The following is a 23,916-nucleotide window of genomic DNA, read 5'->3' on the forward strand; positions in this document are numbered from 1 at the left end:
TGGAAAACTTAAAATACCCTGCTTAGTGTATAAAAATTCATATTTAATTAAACAAAATTTATTTATGTTTAAATTAGGTTTATTTGGGAATCCATTCACAAAACTAAGCACAAATTAAGCGTTTAACTATGCAGCCATTTTAACTTTATAGCGCTCTTTCATTTCATTACTATCTTTAAGATACACAATTGAGTTCATTTACACATTTAATTTAATCATATTATCATTTGTCTTTGATTTAATTACAATTAACATTTCAATAAATACTTCGAATATACTCTCTAACGCCACACCTATTCCTCTCCTCTCTCACTCCATCACTCACTATTAGTCAAGTTAGTTCACAACCTCTACATTATCATTGCAGTCGTCAGCGGCCAGTGTTTCGTTCTGTTGACTGCGTGTCTCATCGGAGCTGTCATCACAACAGCTGCTGCGGCTACTAGCGCTCGAGCTGACGCTGCTGCCACTTGATTCGTCCTCCTTGCGTGGACTAGCAGCTTGCAAGCGCATACGCTTCTCTGGCTTCTTCAACAATTCCTCGATGGAGTAGGGATTGCGCTTGCGGCAATTGGTTACGTTGCCTCGCGCTGATTCTCTGCCGCTTAGGGAGCCTGCTACTGGTGCCGCGTTTAGCGAGGTCGCTGGCGACGATTTACCCGAATCACAGTCGCTAACCGCATCGCTGGCGCTGTGTGCCACCAAATCGATGGTGCCCTCGATGCTAAGTGTGCTGCCAATACCGCTGCTGCTGCTGCCACTACCGCTATGGATATAGGCTGGACACTGTGCTTGTGCGTAGGGTAAAAATTGAGTGGCGGTATGCGCATGCTGCGTGGAGTAGTAGAGTAGCGAGGGATGCCATAGCCAGTGTTTATGTAATGCTGTATAGGTGAGATCCTGTGCGCTGAGTTGACTCGATACGGCCGAAGAAACTGTAGCTGAGAGTTGTGCAAGTGCCGAACTGCTACTGCCAGCGGCGCTTAATGCGGCCATATGCGCGCTGCTCGGATGCTTAGGCGCTGGTTTGATGGGCATATCACCGATCGTGCCCGTAACGCTGGCAGCTGCTATTAGGCGTGCTTCTTGCGTTACGGTAACATTTCCTCTAGCACTCTCATTGGCGGCTACCGCTGCAGCGGCGGCAGCAGCAGCTGCCGCAGAGCTATAACGAAAATGTGCGGGCAAACTGAGCGGATGTGGTGGGCTGACATGCTGATGCGCGGTGATAGCAGCGTGGTGTGAAGAAGCTTGTGCATGGTGGGCAGAACCCAAAGGCGGTAGAGCTGAGCGATGAACTAAAGTGGCCGTGGGAACTCTGGTACCGTCGGCTGTGGGTGAACAGCCGGGAGCATTACTACTGCCAGCAGCAGCGGCGGCGGCGGCGGCCGCACTATTCGCATAGAGATGACCTTGCGTTGAATAGGCAACAGACGACATTTGTTGTGAGGCCGCCGCAGCAGCAGCAGCATTTTGCTGACTCGATGTCATCTCATCGGTCCATAGACCGCTATTTCGCAATATTCTGTTGATGGAGCTGATGGAGGGCACTGAAGAGGGATCACAAATGCGTTGCTGCTGCAATTGCTCGCGAATTTCCCAAGCAAACATGCCGCTATTCTCCTCCTTCAAGCGGATGATTTTCTTCACCACGGTGGGCGTGGCGACTTGCTGCAAAGAAACAAGAGAATATGATATTATTTAAAACTTGCACAAAGTTGCATATGTGGTATGTAGTGCATGCAACAAAATATTCAATTAAATACCGTGAAATTAAATTGTGTATGCAACACATGCAAAGTGCTTAACTCAGGTGCAACACGCAATTCGCGGCAAAACTCATACCAAACTGCTTCAAGTGCGCTTTCAAGTCTGCCGCATGTACAGGATTTCCGCAACGGCAGCGCAACAATAGTCAAGTGCTACCGGGCCACGCCTCAAACGAGTTCATGACGAATAGCAACGGAAATGCGCAAATATTTGCAAATCAACGCGCTTTCACATATGCGGTTGCATTCTATTGCATACCCTAAAACTGGGTTCATAAGCATTGCTTCCCCACCGCCGTAAGCGCCTTGGATTGTCCCTTACGTGTCACAGGACAATTCATTAAATATTCATAAAGCGACAGTCAGCACGGGCACTACGCCTACTGGCGCCCCTATCCAAGTTTAGCTATCACCAATACCATCACCCTTTGGCACTAACCGCGATAATTTCCTTCCCCCGAAAATACAGTCGTTGCTGTCCGCTTCGTTGGCGATGCTTATCAGCGCTAGAACACGCTAGTCTACTGCCTTTTTATAGTCGCTGCTATGCACGTGTTTAACCTGGTACTGCTTGTATTATGACCTAACATAATGCAACAACAATGCACAAAGCTTCAATCAACATTGAATTGAGGTGTTAAACGCGCACTTTGTCCGACTATTGTTGTTGACGTTTCGCGGGGGATGGAGAGCAAATAAGAAATCAGCAAGTAAATAATGTGTGCGCTACTGTGGCGCTGATTTTACTACCGATTCCTCTAATAAACCATATTATAAACAAATACGTTAATGTTCGCGGGTACAATAAAAGTTTACTGAAACATTTCCTTTATTGAATTGTAATTGCTTTGCGTGAATCCCACGTGGTATTTTGAAGTAATCGTGGAAGTTTGGAAATTACTTTCGTTGCGCTATTAATTAGGGTTGCTTGGATTTTTTGATTGATGGTACTATCGAAACTGTTGTCCACATTTATGTGTGGTATGTTTAGTTATTGCATTGAATTTGTTGTACTAAGTATGTCTACAACTTGGGAGAAATTTTTGGACAATTTCCTATTTACTTGTGGTGTTGTTCTGAAAATAAGGGCCTTAAACTAGAATATTGTGGGTTAGTCTGACAAAAGCCGGCAGTGATAAGTCGTTTTATATCACTTTAATGAAATATACGCTTATTTCTTGTACGAATTCAACTCGATAGCTTTGTTGTTGCTTTTACATGTAATTTTTTGACAAGAGAGCTGAAGCGAGCAGATAAATGGCGAATCGAAGACTGACTGTAGATTATTTTCACCAAACTGGCCTGGCTAAGAGGGTCTTCCAGATGAACTGAAGGGTCTAGGATGGTTACTCCTAAAAGGAACACTTAAAAAAACACAGTTTTTGGGAATTAAAAAAAGTACTTATTGTTTTCAAATTTCAAGTACATATTTTAGGTATATCGTGTTTTAAAGAAGTTAATTTTACCCAAAATGTTGGATCGTTTATGGCCTGCGAAAATCTGATTTTCAGTCAAATCAAAAAACTCGTAGGTCACAAAAACGCGTTTAAAGATAAATTGTTGGAGCTGATCGCACTAAGTTAGAAATTCTAAATATATGGCAAATGAGTCTAGAGATAGATGAACGCAGAAGTTAACTGCACAATGGTTCCGAGGGAGTCGGGGAATGTAGACTATTATGTTACACAAATACGATAGACACACGGATATTTTAAGAAGTGTCTCTTCAATATGAACAAAAAAAAAAAAAACGTTAACTTCGGTTGCACCGAAGCTGTAGTACCCTTCACAGATATAAAGGTTTCTTACAATAACTTCATTCCGATCTAATTTCGTGAAGATATCTTTTCTAATAAAAAAGTTTACCATGCAAGCACTTTACTCCGATCGTTCAGTTAATATGGCAACTATATGCTATATTCATCCGATCTATATAATTTCTTCGTAGTTTGCCTTATTGCCTCAAATAATGATTCATGCCAAATTTAGTGAAGATATTTAGTCAAATAGCTATGTTGTAGGGGTCGGCTGTTCCAACAAATGCGCAGCTTCTTAGAGGAGGAAAGGACAAGTGCAAAATTTCAGATCGATGGCTTAAAAAGTGAGGGACTAGTTCATATATAAACAAACAGACAGACGGACATGGCTAAATCAACTCAGCTCATCATGCTAATCATTTTAGGGTAATACTCTATAGGGTCTTCGACGTTTCCTTCAGGGTGCTACAAACTTCGTGGCAAACTTAATATACCCTGTTCAGGGTATAAAAAGATAGGCAACCCGAAGTGTACAACGGACTCAGAGGATGACGATGCTGATAACACACTTTGAAAATGTACGCCGTAATTAAGAGCGGGACCTTGACGCAAATGTTGAGATGTAAACCTATCAATGAGTAATGTGGAACGCCACCATGAGGTAATGCGAGCGCGATTTCTAGAAGGAGAGTTTTTTAAATAGCTGCAAGTGCCACAAACCATTACTGTGACAAAACAATGACGATGAGGTGGTCAATAAAATATGAGTTACTTATGTGTGGCGAATCAAAGACAGATCTTGTTGTGTAGTACCAAATGTGTCCATTAGCACTTTTTTAGATATTCGTATAAAGTTGAAAAGTTTTGTTTAACTTTAAGCATTTGGAAATAAAGCACTTAAGTTAGAATAATTTTTTTTAGAATTCTTTGGCATACATATCAACTGCATTATTTTATACATACTCATTAATATGTATGTATGTACTGTTATACATAGAAGAACCACAAATTATAACAGATAATTTATGTGCGCCTATGATATGGATATTTGTCCGCACACATATAAGTATGTAAATAAATTTACGAAAAAATCCGTGAATTACCTCATCACACTAAATAATCTGCTAATAAAGCGCTGCATAGTTAGAAAATAATCGATGTTGGACAAATTCATAGGCAGGGAAACATTGTCGTCATTACAAGTCGCGGGCGATTGCTTCCGTTCTCATTGCGATGGCTTACGGTGGAATTTGGCGTTGCCAAGTACATATAATTATTAGCTTATCACAGTGTTGTCAGATTACAGGTAGCAAAACAGTAGCTAATAGCTAATAGCTAAGTGCGACTGACACGATCGTAAATGTTGAGTTTCGTGGAGATTACGCTTGTCATAATTTACACACTTCCATGCGAGTGTGTGTGTGTCTGTGCATGTGTGCTTATTATTGTTTGCGCCGAGTAAGCGCACTTGAAGCGGGCGTGTGAACCGAAACGCTCAATTGCAGCTGTTGAACAGGATTCGCCTGCTAATTGCGGCGCGTTATCGCGTTTAATAAACGAGATTGATTTGTAACAGTTATTGAGTACATAAAATAACAACAACACAATGAAGCGAATGCCCTGTCTAACGGGTGTGGTGGTTGAGGCCATTGGTCGGGATGTTGGTGCGTATGTGTTCGTATTATTGTGGCTGTGACGCGAGCAGTTGACACTTGAGGGCGCAGCGCGTAGGATCTCCGCGCTTTATGGCGGTTACTAAATGTTTTATATTCTATTATGTGTTAGCATGTTAGCATGTCATGTCAGCACGTACAAATGTAAATAAATATAAACTACTTTGCGCATTAACTTGGCCGTGGAGTGATTTGTAAGCGTTGTCTGTGTAGCAGACAGCCAACAACATTCATCAACTAACTCGACAGGCGGCCATTAAAATTTCGAATCAATATTTGTAGGGGGCGGATAACAGTACAGGTGGGCCGAATCTTTTTACTCATATAATACATAAACACAGATGCATGTGTGCACGTTGTGTTGTCTTAAAATGTGTGTGTGCGTCGGTATAAATACGTCAGCCGTCGATCTCTTTGCTTGCCAGTTGATAGCAGAACTAAACGAAATTCGACTTTTATCTAAATTTTCATTGATTTGTGGCTTACCTTGGTTTTGCTGCCGCCAATCGATCCCGGTCGTATGGAACCAGTTTCATAGAATCGCGTCAAAATTTTCGAAACGCAACCTGGTAGAAAGATATGAAAAATTTATAATTGTGAATTAATTTCGAATATATATAGTCAAACTTATAAAGTTACAATAAAATGTATGCTAAATATAAAGTTTAGCTTATATCGTGTCTAGAATGTTGAATTGTGTCGAATTGGTCCCACAATATTCACGTTCAACAATGTGGCACTGGCCGATAACAATAAAACAAACATCAAGCCTTCTGAGGAAAGTGAGAGCTAATTATTAAAATCACCATTCAGTATTTAGATATATTAAACAAAGCGTTCTGAGGTCTTTTCTTCTACCTTGATGTCAATCACAAAGATATAAATAATATAGGTATATATATATAAGGGTGGAGTGAAGTTTTTTTTTTAACAGTTTAAAGTAAATTTTCGAGTTAAAATTTGTATTTCGTAAAAAACTTTTGATAAGTGTTCTAAAAGCTGTAGCGAGTCCGCTTTCTGGCTAATTAAAAGTTTTTGGCATAAAAAATTTCTTTTTTTATAATGATTTTATGTTTTTTTTTTTGCACCACCTTAATATAATATATAATATATATGCAATAATGATATATATGTATATGTATTAAAATATATAATATATTTTCTTGGAATATTGCCTATCACCCTAACTTCAACGGAAATATCACCAATTTATTCAGTAACTAATTTTTGCACAGCACTAACTCATATGCTAGTACCTACTTCTTACCTAAACCCTTTAACTGGAGCTATCTTCGATGACATCGACATATAATAATGGAGAAAATTCAATATGAACAACACATTAAATTTCTTTTGGTCATCATATTCATCTTAAAAATTTACCACAAGATGTACTTATATAAAATTTTTTTTTGTTAATAAACATCTTAATAAATAACATAAATATTATGCATAACCCACCATGTGAGACCAGCAATTGCCGTGATATGTCGCACGGTCGTACGCCAAACAGGGCCAACTCGACAATGCGACGGCGCACATAGTCGGGCAGTGGTCGACCATTAACGAAAACGCCGCCCAGCTGATTAACACCAGCTTGTCCTGTAGAGAAAGAAATACAAGAAGAAAAGAAAATAGTTTAGTGAATCGTAACTTATAAAAAATAGTTCATATATTTAGATCAAATTAATAAAAAAAAATATTGTAATATTATTTTAAAATATCAAATAACACCGGTTGCGACTATGATGTTAGAAGCTGTCTCTTGCTAATTTTGGGTTGCTAAAACCGAAAATGATAGTAACACGTAGCAGGGCTCAAATCACCACCATCTACTAATATGACAAAAATAGCTGTAAGTGATGGAAATTTTTTTAACTCAAATTCGTAATCACGACACCTCAAATAACCACTTAGACCTCTTAGCACATCAGTCTCAAATTTTTCCTTCAGATTTGTTGAGTAGTGTAATTTACAAGTTTAGATAAAATGTTGCTCAATCTGCTGAATTCCATTCAATTAAATTTTTCTATTTTAGCCTCTCTTATTATCTCCTTACATCATCGAATTCCTCGATTTTAACACCTAGCCTGGTATGGCCACAAATATCAGTCTTCCCAAAAAAGAGTATGTTTTGAAAACATTGGAATTGGCTGAGTGGCTAATTTGCATATACACGTGTATGTAGATTTTGTGTTATGTTGTTGTATTTTTTTTTTTTTTTTTTTTTTTTTTTGTATAAGCATATTGTGACGGTGCTGAAAGCGGTAATTGATTATGGGTAATTTTTCAAAAATTAGCGGCGCTGTGTTACTGCGCTGTGGCAGCGAGCGCACGTCAGCGATAAGCCAATTTTTTCATAGCAAATTTAGAAAGAGATTGTGCGCGATAAGCAGCCGGCAGACCCAAAAATCGACTAACATATAGTAGTATACAACATATACATTTACAAAAGCAGGAGCGAATTAATTACACAAACATTTCTACTAAACCGACAACGAATCGCCGAAAATACTGAAAGTCTGCAGTGTAGCAAAGAATAGAATTGTCCAAACGCAAACTAATTTTTAAAGTGATAGCGACTGATTTCCAAACTGATAAAATCATTAATGTTGTTGGCGCAATTACAACAAAGTTTCTTTGTTGCAGGAGTTTGTTTTTTTTTTGTGTGTTATGGTCTCGGTTCCATATTTGTGAGAGCAGGTGCTACTCACTGTTATGCTGTTATGCCTCGGGTGCTAATCGTTTTTATCTTATTATTAAAGTCTGCTATTTAAACAAATTAGTTTTATGTTAATAGTTTCAAATGTGTCGCGATAACGATCTGACATGTCAACTGTGTAGACCGAAGTTGGTGGTGGCTGCTAAGGTGGCAGCAGTTTTAGAGGCAACAGTTGTGGGTCCGCAGCATACGAGTAGTTTGTGGCTAAAAGCGAAGCTTGAGATTGACCGTTAATTGCGCTTAATTGCTGACGATTCATGTCTTGTGTCATATGTCATGTCGAGCTTATCAGCTAGTTATCAACACTTCTCTGCTCTACAGTGTATATTGAACAGTATTTGTAATGAATATGAGACTATGAGAGGCTTGCGCCCCAAAGCTTATTGCAAGCGTTAGAAACTGTAAGATTGGTTTGATTATTTTAAAATTGAGGAGCAAATCCAACGAAAAGTATGTTAATGATTTAAAGTTCCAAAAGATAGTGCATATTTAAATATTCAGTTAAAATATATTAACATTTTTCTCACTAAAAGAAGAGTCACGGTGGGTAGGAAATGTTATTGAAACATTCTGTAAGCTGTTATATTATTTTTATACCCTGGACAGAATATATGCATATATATATGTTAACCACAAATTTGGTCATACCCAGAAGGAATTGTCAGAGATGCTATTATACATATTTATTTATAAATGATAAGCAAGACGAGCTGAGTTTATTTAGCTATGTCCGTCTATCCGTCCGTCTGTCTGTATTTAAGCGAACTCCCTCAGCTCTCTGAGTTACCTCAGGTCTCTCAGTTTTTGAGATATCGAACAAAAAATTTGTACACGGATCATTGAAGCGTATAGCTGTCATACAAACTGACCAATTAATATAAATGTAAAAATCTTGTTATACCCTTTTAGGGTACAAGAAATGCATATGTGATGGTTTGCGTCGGCGGGTATCGTTTCTTCCTTGTGTTACTAAATTTTGCTACAAACAAACTTTTTATCCACCAATTTTTAAAATCTTAGTCACTGCTTGAAAGTTTTAAGGTTATATAAGAATTTGTAATCCAACAGTAGTAAGTAATCAGCACTTGTAAATACTTGAAACCTTCAGTCATAATTATCTTTGTTTTTGGAAGGAAAGCGACTTCTGTACTCAAAGACAAAATTCATCACTGAACGTTGTGTTCGAGAGTTTTCAATACATTTTTACGATGACTGACCTAAACTGACCCCGTAGGCGAATTCGCTTAAATTTACAACTTCCCTACGGTGAACGCAATGCAAAAGCATATACCTTCACCACCAGCAGATACAGAAGCGTTGCAAAAATCGTTCCACCCTCCCGATGAGATTCTGGTGTAAAGCAATTTATGTATGAGCATATGTAACACCTCCGAGTTTAATGCACAAAAGGCAGCAAAGTGAATTAGTCGCCGAGTCCGAGTGCAGCGCAGGTAAATGGGGAATGTCTGCTTGGTGTGAAGTAACTTAAATGCTTCCTGTCGCTATTTAAACTTTTACGGTAGTTTTTGCTCTTTTCAATTTTAATTTTTTATGCCTACATACTTAGCTTTTAACTCCGATGTTTTCACCATAATATGCGTTATGTTTTTAGAGCAGCAGTTTGTTGTATCGTAAAAATTTTTCGCTCGGTCTATTTTTTTTAGGCTGCCCTCTGCACTGTACGCTTCGCCAAATGGAAAGAGACTCGCGCTTGTGATCGTAAAGCAAAAAGCAACAACATGAGGCAATACATCAGCACCAATGCTGCGTAACTTCTATAATTATTGTTGTTTTTGTCAGTTGAGTTGCTATTTTATTATACGAGTACTCCACGAAACGAAGACAAACTCTGCACTGGACTTTTAAATACATGTATGTAAATATGTATGTATAAATATATAAGTATATATACGCAGTGGTGTCTTCAACGCATATAGTATTTTTGTTGCTTTTTTGTGTGTTTTATTACACTCGTCGAGCAATCTATAAACGTTGTATGATCGTTCTTCACTCACGACGGCTGCCGTCATACAGTAACTTACTAAATGCTGCTTGCGCCAACAACCACGTCAATAAAAACAATACAACAACAGATACAATACTCATAAAGCCAATTAAAACAACAACACAGCGCTCAATAATGACACGTAGAATGCGCTTCGCATCAATAAAACTAATAACCGTGAAAGCAAATTTGAAGGGTGATCTCCACTGCGTTTTTGCATTTTGCGTCTTCGCTTTGATCTTTAAACAGCAAAAAACAACAACAAATTCGTGTTTTAGCGTTCCGCCAACGTAAAAGAAACGATATTAAATTAACACCTTGCCGTGCTCTGATGTGGGTGCTGCTGTGTGTGAAAGCTTGCAAGTAATCGATGGCGGTCGGTTTGGTTGATCGAGTTGAGTATTTTAGGAGACACTTTGCAATAATTACTGAATCTGTCTTAACCAGTACTGTATTCTATTTTTCTTTCGCGCCAGTTGCCGAAGTTGATTTCAACATTTATTTGTAAATTTAACTTTTTTTGTGAGGAATTTGGCATTTAACAAAGATACATCTATAGGTCTTTGAAACTTAACATAATTATAGTGCTAGTTAACAAAATTGACCTATAATTCTCAACCTTTTTATAATTTTCGTTTACTTGCTATCACTTTAAAGAGAGTAAAAATTTATTTTATTAGCAGAAATATTATGAAAATTTGGAAAACTAATTCCAGCTTCAAGCGAAGTTCAAACAAAAAACAAAAAACAAAAAAACGAAAATGTTAACTTCGGCTACACCAAAGTTATAATACCCTTCACAGTTGCATTTTTTATAGCATAAAAGGTATAAAAAATCTTTATATTAATTTTGATCGTTCAATTTGCATGGCAGCTATATGCCATAGTGGTCTGATTTGAACAACTTGCTTGAAGATTATACCATTGCTCTGTACAAAAATATACGCCAAATTTGGTGAATATATCTCTTCAAATAAAAAAGTTTTCCATACAAGGACGTGATTTTGAGCGGTTTGTATCAGTTTGTATGACAGCTATAAGCTATAACTGAAGAGAAAAGAACGTGTGTAAAATTTCAGATCGATATCTCAAAAATTGATGTGTTAGTTCGCATATGTATAGACAGATGGACATAACTAAATTGGCTCAACTCGTCACCTGTACATTTATATACTTAATATACCCTGTTTAGGGTATAAAAATAAAATATAAACTGTACAGCTGTAATAGTTGTCTTTATATCTTTTCCACCGAAACTTGTGTTTTCTACGTCACTCACACCCAATCGATCAATCAATTGAAGCACCAACACTAGTCATTATTTTGAGATCCAGTAACTTAAATCTTCCCGAAAGTGATAACAAACAATTTGGAAGCGTGTAAATTACTTGAATAGCCAAGCTCCGAGGGTGGCCTCGGGCAACTCAACGCGATGTTGAAAGTTGGACAAAGTAGCTCCCCATATACTAGTATGTACATAATATGAAAGATAAATAAATTAAAAGTCAAAAAACGAAGAAAGAGAAAGAGTTTGCATGCTTAATTTTTAATTTAGTCGATTTTAATTATCACTAAATCAACCAGAAAACGGCGCAAGTTTCAAATTTCAATACTAATTTTGTTCGCCTTACAAATTTAAATCACAGAACAACAACAACAATTGTTGGCATAAAATACAACACGTTTTGTATTTCATGCTTGTTTTTTAGTGTTTTTGTAATATATATATATATGTGTGTATATATCTTCTCATACTAAATAGATTAATGAAGCAACAAAGTCAATGAGTTGCTGGCAATTATCGCGTTGTCTACTTTACAAGTATATCCGACAACGATGCGTGGCAAATGAAAGAGTTAAGACACAAACTTGTTGTATCGAAATCTACTAGTATAGCCAATCACTTGTTTGTGATAAAGCGATTTTTCATGGTGAATTATGTTTATCAAATTTTTGGATTATTTTATTTCTTTTAATTGAAATTTAAATGAATTTGTTTGAAATTTAATTGAATTGCTGAGGTCGCTGCTTCGGCTAATTGGATTTGGCGTTTCGGAAATGAATAGCTAACAAAAGCATCAATAATATTAAAGAGGTCATCATTATAGAGTGAACAATGTATATTAAGCTTGGCGCGTAGCAAGAGCGCTTAAATAGTATATATATTTGTATAAATGACCAACTATTTAAAATTTTGCACACGCCCTTTTCGTCGTCATTAAGAAGCTGCGAAAAGCCGTTAACGGATCACTAAGGAATATAGCTGTCATACAAACTCCAACAATCCAACTCAAGTTCTTGTATGGAAACTTTTTTATTTGAGAAGATGAAGTCACTAAATTTGGCAATATTTTACAAACTAATGCTACAATATCCGAACAAATTGTTCAGATCGGACTACCATATTCTATAGCTGCAATACAAACTGACTGATCCAAATCAAGTTTTTGTACAGAATATTTTTGAAAACATTCACTTTTATGCTGAATATTACAGTTTTTTAATTTAATTCTCCTTCCTTTCCCCTTTCTGTTTAAGTTATAACCTTAAAGCAATATAATTTTTTATATCAAATATATGCAAGTTATAGCTCTGTATTTACCTGTATGTGGCATATTTCGCGTATTTATGCCCAGCGGTACCTCAGTCCAGCGACTAATGTTTCGGCCACCCCTTCCGCCCACAACACCAGCACCAGCAGTTGCGGCGCCACCACCACCACCACCACGTCCACGTCTTTGCACAGCGGCTTGCGTCAATGCGTCGGTGCAACTGATTGACAGCAGCGTATCCAGTGTTTGTATAATCACTCACGCACTCAACACCAACACAAACAACAACAACAGCGCCGCTCTCCAACTACTTCTATTTCGGGCCAGTGGTTATACTTTTAATGGCCGCTTATCGCTACGCTTTAATCACTTGCGCAATAAAATTAGAACTGAACTATTTTCTTCTTCTTGTTTTTTAACTATTTTGGTGTTTATTTCCACTTTTTTCCCTTCGTTAACTCTTAACGTTTATTACAGTTTGGCGTCGTCGTTGAGATTTATATACACACACGAATCCACAGTTGAGCTATGAAAAAGTGCGGCGCGCTGCGTATGGCGTAGCGCTGGAGCGTCTAATCTTCAACTGAAAAGTCGTTGGTTTATCAGTTAATTTGCAGGCCTTGTTGTTACTGCTCGCTGTTGTTTGGGTTCGGTTACTGCTTGGCTTTTTGTCTCGGAGCAAGTGTCTCCAGAATCCAGCGCGCAATCTCGCTTCACTCTAATATTGCAGTTAACAAATTTTTTACTTGTTCCACGAACTCATTTAATGTGCTGTAATTGGAAATTAGTGTAATTGGAGTTAGGCATTTGCTAGATTACACGGCTGATATTACATATATGTGTATATTTTTTGTTACATAATAGTATCAAGTAGTGCTGTGACTTGAGAGTTTTTGCTTTTAGAAATACTAAACTTCTGGTTTTTGGAAAATGTTCTTATAAATTCTGTGGCTGCTGATTAGTCATGGATATGCGTACGCAGTGCCATTAGCAACATTTTAGACCCGCCCATTCGTCGCCAGCAAATGCATTTTTACTGCATCTCAGTAGCTTGAACAAGCACATTTATTGCTTGTTAGTTTACTTTCTCATTAAAGTTGTTATAAAAAAAACACTGAGCTTTGCTAGCCACTGGGTGCAATAGTCACATTCAAATCGTGCTAAATTTGGCTACATTGCATTACATTTTGAAAACTTGACATTACTAAATTTTGTATTTTATTTTATCATAATTTTTTCATGAGTGTAGAGTTTTTATATAATTAATATTTGCAAGTAATCTGGTAAAGCGGAGTCGATAGCTACATATTATGTGTTTCCGATAAATTTAAACATCTTGATAACCACTATTATTGAGATATTAGCGAAGCATTTGTGTATGTCACAAAACTTGAAAAAAATACTGCTACCTTTATCTATATAAATATACTATATACAAAAAGCCAAAAAAGTCTCAAAGACAAATGACCTGGAATAATTACGTCATTTCCCCTCCTCAGCTCTTGCAGCTCCAAATGAGAATAACGCAGACTTAAGTAGATAGTTTCTGCAGTGTTTGAGTTCATTTGACCCGGTCTAAAATTCTCTTCTTTTAAAATTCTTGCCTTCAAAATAGGCTCATTTTGAGCCAATACAAGCACGCCAACGTTAAATCCAATTTTCCGTAGACTTGTTGTAAGCCTCGGCTGGGTTGGCCTTCAGAGCCTTCAGTAAATGGGCTATGACTCTAGTTACTAGAATATAATGGCGCAGTATCGTGTTGAACAATTTTCTGCACACAAATACGGTCGCTTATGGCGAATTGCTTCACAAAAACTCTTTAAAACGGCCTAGGAGTATTCCTTATTGACCGTTTGACCCTGTGGAATGAATTAATGGTGAACCACAGCTTGGCCTACATCTCATGACTAGTAATTGTGCGTTTGATGAAAGTAGAGTTCTTAGCATATCCAAAGCTATAACCAATATGTGTTAAGTCGATCCATAAGAGATGTTGAAATGCTCTGCCATCTCTCTGATGCCAACAGGCGACTTTCAGGCATTGTTTCTTACAAAATATATTATCAAAAGACGGAATTTAAAACCCACTAAAATTTTGAAACTGTTACCCAACAAAGAGAAATATAACTAAACCACAAGCTAGGAAAAAATTAAGTGAGCAAATTCGAAAACACTAATGGTTAAATTAAGAGCTCAACTCGTTATTCCAACTAAATTATTGCGGACTTTGACTAATTTCTCGTGATCTGGTCAAGTAAATAACACGCACAACTTTGGACGCGGCTTCTAATGTTCGGTGGCGGTCCGACGAAAGTTAATTGATTTGTCATATCGTGAAGCATATTAAGATACAGTATCTACAAACACATATGCTAATGTTTGTGTGTATGCGTGCATATTGATGAAGGTTCACAGTTGTTGCCACAGCTAAGCAGCAATTTGGGGTCAACTTAACTCAAAATAAAAACTTACCGAGCAGCAGGTACACCAACCAAACTGAAGATTCATACTTGGTTTTTGTGTTTGTTGTTGCTGCTGTTTTCGTAGCTGTGTTTGAATGTGGGTTTTTGTGAATGAATAATATTAATGCGTATAATTTTGTATAATATTATTCCGCTCTGCTCTGTTTTCGTGCGTTTCATACGCCACGCTCGGCGCTCAAACGCTCCGACGCTTCAGCGCTTATTACCGTAACGAAGCTGTTGCCGAGTGTAGCGGATTCCCCACAACAGGCAGGTGAGCTCCCACTTTTAGTCGCGCTTATGTAGACATAACAACAAACAAATTAACCGCTTAATAACAATATTTTAGATTAAAAGTAATTTTTAACTGCGCACAACTTGGGAAGCGGTCATTTATCAGCTCTGGCATTGTAAGTAGCAAAGCAACAACAACTATTTCAGTAGCGGACAATATTTCCATGCTCAGCTTTTTTTATAGTTTCGTTCACATGTGATGCTGTTTAGGGCCGAAAATGGTGGCAAGTGGAGAGACGAACGCTGTCGGCTTGTTAGCAGTCACAGCGCTTTTAGCGGTTAAAAACTGTCAGCCTTATGGATGTATGTGTGTCCAAATGTGCTTGCTGAAGCCCTAACTTTTGTGTATTCCAATAATTAATTTCTTACTTTGCGTGCATTTAAATACCGAATAAATCGAATATGGCGAAAAGCTTCAGTAGAAATCAAGTCCAACTTCATGTATTATTCATACCAACAATTAACTCACTGAGTGATGGTGAAAATTAATTATGGTCTTTCAATGGGTATTACTATCATATTCCACAGATGTTGTTTGGGTTATGAGATTTTTTTTTTTTGTTTTTTTTTTGCAATTACTCATGAATTTTAAATGCATTCAAAAGATATAATGTGGTATTTGCAACAAAATATAGCTATGTATAAATGTATGTATGTATGCTGGTGATGAAAATTTTAATTAATATTGGCACTAGGTAGATGTCAGTGAGGATGATTTGGCTTTGACTTTTGTGCAATTTTTTGCAAATTCTCTTTACGTGTAGACTACTTGAACGCCTCAGAAGAATTTTTCTACACAACTTGTAAGCGAACAGCTTTGCCATTTCTGTTATTTACTTCTGTTCAGCTTACAAGATAAAATTATTGTTAGACCCCACATAAATTGCCAGCAGAGTAAAGTTGTGATTAAAGTTGCCCGGAATTTATGACAAAATACGAAGCAATAATTTTCCATTATGACAACACGCGGTCTTATGTTGCCAGGCCGGTTTTTTTGCCTCACCCACCTATATAGTACAGACTTTGCCCCTTCTGACTACCATTTGTTTTGGTCGATGCAGAATGTCCTCACTGGAATACGGTCACATCAGAACAGAGCACCCAGAACTGGCTTGATGGATTCTTAGCCGTCAAGTCGACGCAGTTATTTTGGAATAGACTCCATAAATTGTCAGAAAGTTGGGAAACTTTCACAGCTTCAGATGGGCAATACTTTGAACAATATTATTAAAAAGTTTCTGAAGCTATGTCAACTTACCTCAAATATATTATATCATTTAATTTAGAATGTTTGAGTATATAATCTAGTCGATTAATAAAAATATTTTCCTACCGATTTCGCCAACATTCTAAAGCGGACAATGTTCCAATTAAATTCAAATCAAAAGCTTCAAATTTCCATAAATAATACCTAAAACGCAAATTTATGCCTAATTTCAATATTTCACACCAGTATTAGCAATTTTAACACCTTCTTAAGCAGCTAATGTCTTCATTTATATAAGGAGATAAAAAGTAATCAAGCATATATATTATCACATTGGTGCAAACAAACGCCTACATCAAATCAACTTATAGTCGAGAATGAATAAATGTAACAAAGAAACTCGATCCATCGTAACGTAGATTTCGATGTTTGGGAACGTGGTGGTAACAAAAGCGCCACAACAGAATTCAACTATAATATTATGCCGATCATAAAAGCATTAAAGAAAAAATATAATAAAAGCAAAGACGTTGAAATGACTTGTTGATGACAACAAAACTACAACAAACATAATATATTTTTCGAAATCTTCAATTCATATTCAACCGATGATCATAACGATCGGTGGAGAAGAAAATAGCGGCCACTGCGGTCTCTCCATTATGAAAATATTGCTCTGCCGCTTACTATTGTACTTTTATATCAGCGCTGCCATGGTGTTGCTTGCCGCAATGCGTCAAAAGATATTATTTGCATAAATTAAACGCTGTCGCATTTAAGCGATTCAACGATCGTCGAACGGAACGAAAATGAGCGAAGCAAGCGATTAGATATCTCATATTGGTTTTCTTTCTGGCTGCAGCGCAACAGACGTTGGGATCGGTGGTCGAACGATTATGATGCGCGGGCCGTGGGAAAAGTTTTCACACGCCAGCAAACCGATAGGTTGAAACGGGCGCTGCTACCGTGGCCTCTTTTGAGTAGCGATTAGTTAGTTGATATTCAGAAATTATTATAAACATTTTGGTCAATGGCCGAATTCATCGTATCGGTTGACATAAAGCAAAGAAATAAATAAAGGAAATGAGCATTTTTTATTGTTGTTGCTTGTGTTGGTTGTAGCCTGTAGCAAGTGGTTAATTAATTAGTGATTCGCTATTCATAAAATTTCATTATAACGACTTGGTTTTTCGCTCTTCTTTCCTTTCACATTATCACAGTAAATGTTGCATTGAATTGCAAATCATTTCATTAAATTTGTCGTTCGAAAAAACAAACAAATCGTATTGCTAACAAAGGCGAACAGCAATAATAATAATGTAGTAACAACTAAATTGATAACGACGATGGCGAACGAATGTAAATTATTTAGATTTATGAAATTTCCGGTGGTTTAGCTAAAGGGTGTGCGCGATGCTGCAAAGCTCGATAACACTTTAATGAAATACAAGTAGCTTACTAAATTAAAATGGCAAACAGAAGGGAGATGAGAGATGAGTAAAAAGTCAGAACTATTCATAAATCGCCTAGTTTAAGTTAGTTTTAGTAAATAACACACTTTGGCATAAATATATATTTTTAAATATATGAATAATGATAGTCACTATTGGTGCGGGCTCTGATCAATTTTGACACGGATCGACAAAAAACCGCATTTTCATGTATTTTTAATACAAATATTTACTAAGCCAATACAAGCATGCCAACGCTTAATTTAATTTTCCTTACCCTTGTTATAAGCTTCGACTGGGATGGGCCACAGTGCCTTTAGCGAATTTTGGTTTTTTCGGTTTCGGCTCATTTTTTGCGCCATTAGATATACTCGAGTATACATTTTCTAAAATTTTGCCAAATTCAACCATCTTGCCTAAATATATTCTTTATACATTCTTTTAACATGTATATGTAATGGTTTCGATTTCTTTGTTTCATCTCTCACTGCTTCAACCTACATATATGTTACCTATATATGCTAACACGAGCCAAATTAAGTCTAAAAAAATAATAATTGGCTTAAACTAGACTGCTTTCACGTTTAATGGCAATCGCTGCACCGCTTAGCTGGTCTTACCAAGCTTTTGCGCTCACGCTTAGCTTTAAATACCTTAAATATACAATTCTGTTTATTGATTTATTTTCATTGCGACTTTCGGTTCATACTGCCGCCGCTGGAGAGGAACAACTTAATTTGCAGTTTGTCGCAGCCAAGTTATAAAAATGTTTCCGTGCTCGTAATTTCATTGCTTTTATGAGCCGAAAATCTCGCTAATAAATTTCTTTATTCATAGATTGCATACTTGGTATATTAGACACTTGCATAATTTATTTTATTGCTGCATATATTTTCATACACTCAAAAAAATTTAATATTTTTCTGGTGAATATAATGATATTCAACGCGATGTTTGCTTCTTTCTCTGAGTTGCTATATTTCAAGTCTAACAAGATTAACTCTTGGTTGCCTTTAATTATAAATCCATCTGAACAAATTTAAGCCGGACTGGTATTTTGTTACAAATCTTTATTATCTGCAGTACAGGCTAGTACAAGCGTGCCAACGATTAATCCATTTTTCCATGCACTTTTTATAAGGCTCGTCTGTAATAGTTTGTTAGACAGTTTCGAACTCATATTTATAAACCTAGGTCTCGCCCCAGTAATGATGCGTTTGATGAATATATAGTCCTCAGCTACAATTTCAAGCATCTCTTTTGTGACTGCTACGCGACGTGGTTTTTGCGATCGATTCAGGTCTTTTTGTAAGAATCTAGCATTGGCACGCTTCATAACCAAAACTTTAAGCAGAATGTGTGAATTTGCTATCCTTCTGATACTAACATCAGATAATTTTTTCGATTATGGTTATTTACAGAAGTGGATGAAGAATTCGCATGAGGGAAGTTTTCGATGAATTCACGATCTTCACTGAATGCTTTCTGCTACGACCTTGATTAAATGTGTTTTGCTACAAAAAGACAAATTTCAAACAAACTCGTTGTTAAATTTTTTTTCCTTGTTTAAAATCTCCATATAAACTTTCAGCGTCGTAAGCAAACTTCTGCCAAACACACATCAGTTGACATATGGGGATACAATTCACACAAATATAAACCAAGGTTGTCCTAAGCTAATAAAAAACATGAAAAACGTTAACTTCGCTTGCACCGAAGCTAACATACCCTTCACAGATACAAAGGCTCCTAACAATAACTTGATTCCGATCTAAATTCGTGAAGATACCTCGTCAAATGAAAAAGATTTCCATACAAGCACTTGATTCCGATTGTTCAGTTTATATGACAGCTATGTGCTATAGTGGTCCGATATCAGCAGCTTCTTAGTGAGAAAAGGACAGACGCAAATTTTCAGATCGATAGCCTTAAAACTGATGGACTAGTTTTCATATATACAGAGGGATGGACGGACATGGCTAAATCAACTCAGCTCAACATGTTGATCATTTATTTACATATTTTATAGGGTCTCCGACGTTTTCTTCTTGGTGTTATAAACTTCGCGGCAAACTTAATATACCCTGTTCAGGGTATCAAAAATGATGGATTTAGTTTGAGCGCGCAATTCAAACGGTCCAGTCCGGGTCAAATTTGATCAGATGCTGTATTATTTGTTTAAGTTCGTTTTGAATGTAAAGATTACAAGACTAATAAACAAATTTATTGAACTTAAGTATGTATGTATATGAAGATAAATTTTATAAGATATTTTGGAGATCGTAGGATTGACTGACTGGAAACAAACCTTAAAAAAACTGAAACATATGTATTAAAAGGAAAATCTTTCATTAAAAAATTTTAGCTACAATTTAGTTAATTTCTCCCAGTGTATTCTAAATTCTAATATAGAAGGAACTTTCAACGCAGAACAAAAGGCGCTTAGATATACTCATTTCAAATGTTTTATAAAAAACATTTAAAAACATACTTAAGCAATCTAATTATAGACGCCAACAGCCGCGGCCCCCTTTGCTGTTGATAATGAATTGCTTACCTCCGAATTAAGATTTAATTTATACGGTTCGGGTTTTTTCATGCCTACTGACAGGCGATTTAGCGCCGTTGGTCAGTGGCGGTCAACCGGCCAATTGGCGCACACACACATACACATGCATACATACATGTGTGTATATATATTATATTTGAAGCTTTTGCTGCCAAACGAAACAGTTAACACATTTCAGCGGCAGGAAGTTGTGCAAGGACTTATCCGATGTAGGGGAGCACAATTGTGCTGCCGTTATATAAGCATAATGTGTGGTTGCATATTCAACACATTAGCATATTGGTAAGCGTCAAGCGATTCTCTGTGTTTCGCTCCTAGCTAAAATGAACGATTGGCAGCGCATTTAATTGCTGCTGTGGCCAAGCAACCATTGAACTTTTGTGCTTATTACTCGTATGTATGTGTGCATGTGGCTGCTATGTACGCAAGTGCTCTTACAACATTCCACACATACATATTTCCAACAACAATGTGCAGCGCGGCTTTTACAAGGCTTGTTTTTATTGTCGTTTTGTGCGATAAGTGATCAAAGTGGCCCATTGTGATTAGCATATTTACGGGCGCTTGGCGTCAAAATTTCTCAGTTGTCGAAAAATATTTTTCGCCGGCATGCAACTGGAAGCGTTGCACGCCATTCTGTATACTCCTGCATGAGGAAAATTGTTAATAAGCATACGTGTGTGTGTGTGTGTGTGTGTTTTGGGGTACAACAATTACATAGCGCTCATAATAATCAACTGCTTAGCAATTTAGTCAATCTGTCAAAGAGTTAAGGTAATCTGGTTAGGTGATCCATTGAGGTTATTGAGTTCGGTAATTTCACAAGTGCACGCAGCGTCAATTGTGTTGCTTATGAATGCGATCCGGATAAGAACCGATAAGCCATGCAAATCATGAGGTTTGACAAGCGCGGAATACTTTTTCACCGCATTCCTCGAAATTACTCAAGTAGTCCAAACCATAATAAATTAGTTGCGTGTAAAATAAATGCAAACTCATGTCAACTTAAATACTCAGTTGAATTTAAGAGATTACTTCATTTCATTCAGTATCGACATATATACCTAGACTGTATATTAGATGAATAAATTCTTTAGATATGCCCTTTAACTGACCCATTATTGCTATTTTGGCTTGTGGGAACAGTTTTGTGCTGAATAATAAGAAAAGCAAAATCTTACTGACCTTCTAATAAATGTTCGTTCAATTGGGTTGCATGCAACCTATTCATATTCATTTCAATTTATTTTATTTTGACCAAAATTTAGATAATAAAAAGATACATATATAAATACTTGCGGTAGGAAATACAACCAAATGTTGCTATAATAATCAGTTTAAAAAAATTAAATAGTGCAAAATCGAAGAAACTAGAAACCGAACTGGAAATTCTAAAGCCCGGCGTGACCAATGTAAAGTTTTAATATATTATGTCTTTAACTATATTCAAATTGTGAACGTTTACTTAAGAAAAACATGTATTGTACAGTAATATTATTCAAACGACTTCTATTTGTAACGGTCAAGCAGCATTTCCGACAAGCAAAATCGTCTTTCAAAGTCCCTTGGTTTCAATTCATATGGCACCCACTGTCCTTGCCTTTAAATTTATCTGCCTGCTTTTAAACGATTAGTAAAGCAAAATTGAGTCACTCTTAAAGATTCTGCGAACACTTCTTTTATTTGGCAACAATCTTCATTGAGTAGTGTCTGCAGTTCTTTATTTTCAAACTTTTTTGGCCGCCCAGGACGTTCTTTGTTTTCCAAGAAATAATCACCATTTTTAAGTCATGACAACCACTTTTAACATTTTCGCTCGGCTAGATCATCTTCATTTTCATTACTAATTAAATTTTGTAAAAACTTTTTAGAAATATTCTGCAGTTATTTAGAGAATGACACTTGGAGGTGTCTTCATTTGTCGAGTTAAGTGCAAGTTGCTCAAAAGCTTCGTTTAAAAAGCAGATGCGCTTCCTTTAAATGTTTAATGTACTACAAGAAGAAATAGTTTCCATCAAATCATCTCAAAGTTTTGACTGAAATTTAGTACGCTGATGCAAGTTAATCAAATATTTGTAGAACCAATTTGGTACGGGAAACCCAAAGCTTTTTTACAACCGATTGATGGAATTCAAAATGAAAATGGCATAGCTGGAGATAGCCATTTATCTTCTCTTTGCTTTCATTCTGAATAACAGTGATTTACTATATATAATATTATCTTTGATGTAGGTATGTGTGATTGAGCTTCATATTTTGCAAATACACTTTGACTTGAGCAGTATTTTGGATTCCGTCGGAAAGTAAAACATTTCAAACATTAAAATTTTTGAGCCTAACACATTACAATTCGAAATTTAAAAATTATAGTTGTGATATAGGTTGTTTGATTTTGTGGCTGAATATATTTTCTATGCTAATTTATGAATATAATGAGAGCTTTTTATTCGCATAATCCTGAGCAAAATATTTTTATAATAACATTTGATAGTGAATTTGAAATAGACATTTTTTCCGACTTGAGATACGAATATTCAAAAATATATGAAAATTGATTGTATCTATGTACAAATGTGCAAAAATATGGAAAAGTAGATGGAAGCGTCATTTTTTCTTACCATTTAATGCTGAAAACGTATGTATCCTGATGCTATATTTAAAGTATTTCAAACTACTAACTGAGTTTAGTTTGTAGAACTTTTCTATTTGTTGCCACCAAAACACAATATAGTGTAGTTTTAAATTAATGTGCGAATAATTTTGCCACTATCAATATGGTGTGTAAGTCAAAGCCACACTTTATTCACTTCATTTATCATGTCACTCACAATAGATTCTCTCAATACCTTTATAAGCAATTTATAAACTGAGCACAAATCATTTCAACACAAAAGGAATCATATAATTTAGCAAATCAGCACTGACGATTCAAATCGCATGAAGCAGAAAAAAACTGTTGCCGTTCCGAAACGCACCCTGTCACTCGACCGTCAAAATATCAACTAATGACTTGGCATCGCTCAATCAGACAAACAGCGCCACCAACCAAACGCACCACCAACAGCCAACAGCGAACAGCGAAACGTAAAACAAAATAAACAACAAACATCTTCCACGCGCTGTGTTTCGCTTTGCCAGCGCCAGCAACAACAAAAACGTTATCAACCAGCACCAATACAAATAACTCATAGTGCCGTCCACCGTCCATGGAGCCCAAAGCCACTGTCACCCAACAGCACCACACAGCCAACACTCAACCACACACATGTACATTCAAACGCGAGAGCGCATATGTGTGTGAGTGCTAACGCTAGTGTAACCGCCGACCGTTGCAAATGCCAAGCAACGTAAAATGCCGTAACGCCAAGCAGAAGAGGCACCAAAAGCAGTTGCACGATCACTCACACACGCGCGCCAACACAGTTGCAAGGAGGAGGCGTAACAAAACCGCAACG

General features: G+C 36.8%; 1 protein-coding gene across 1 annotated transcript; it reads right to left on the bottom strand.

The window, feature by feature from the left end:
• Positions 1–87: 87 nt before the first annotated feature.
• Positions 88–23,524, bottom strand: Poxn (Pox neuro). Its single transcript, XM_014247520.3, has 5 exons — positions 23,080–23,524; positions 12,529–13,249; positions 6,661–6,801; positions 5,686–5,765; positions 88–1,671 (listed from the first exon to the last, which is right to left on the bottom strand). The coding sequence occupies exons 2-5, from the start codon at positions 12,539–12,541 to the stop codon at positions 337–339; spliced, it is 1,569 nt and encodes a 522-aa protein (XP_014102995.2). The 5' UTR covers positions 12,542–13,249; positions 23,080–23,524; the 3' UTR covers positions 88–336.
• Positions 23,525–23,916: the final 392 nt, after the last annotated feature.

This window comes from Bactrocera oleae, chromosome 4 (assembly GCF_042242935.1).
Source record: "Bactrocera oleae isolate idBacOlea1 chromosome 4, idBacOlea1, whole genome shotgun sequence".
NCBI lineage: Eukaryota > Metazoa > Arthropoda > Insecta > Diptera > Tephritidae > Bactrocera > Bactrocera oleae.

Bases quoted from the DNA above. Each gene is read 5' to 3' on its own strand.
- Poxn (XM_014247520.3), bottom strand. The intron at 5,766-6,660 runs GTGGGTTATGCA...TCTTTCTACCAG, and splicing joins GCAATTGCTGGTCTCACATG to GTTGCGTTTCGAAAATTTTG. The intron at 1,672-5,685 runs GTAAGCCACAAA...GTTTCTTTGCAG, and splicing joins TTGGCGGCAGCAAAACCAAG to CAAGTCGCCACGCCCACCGT.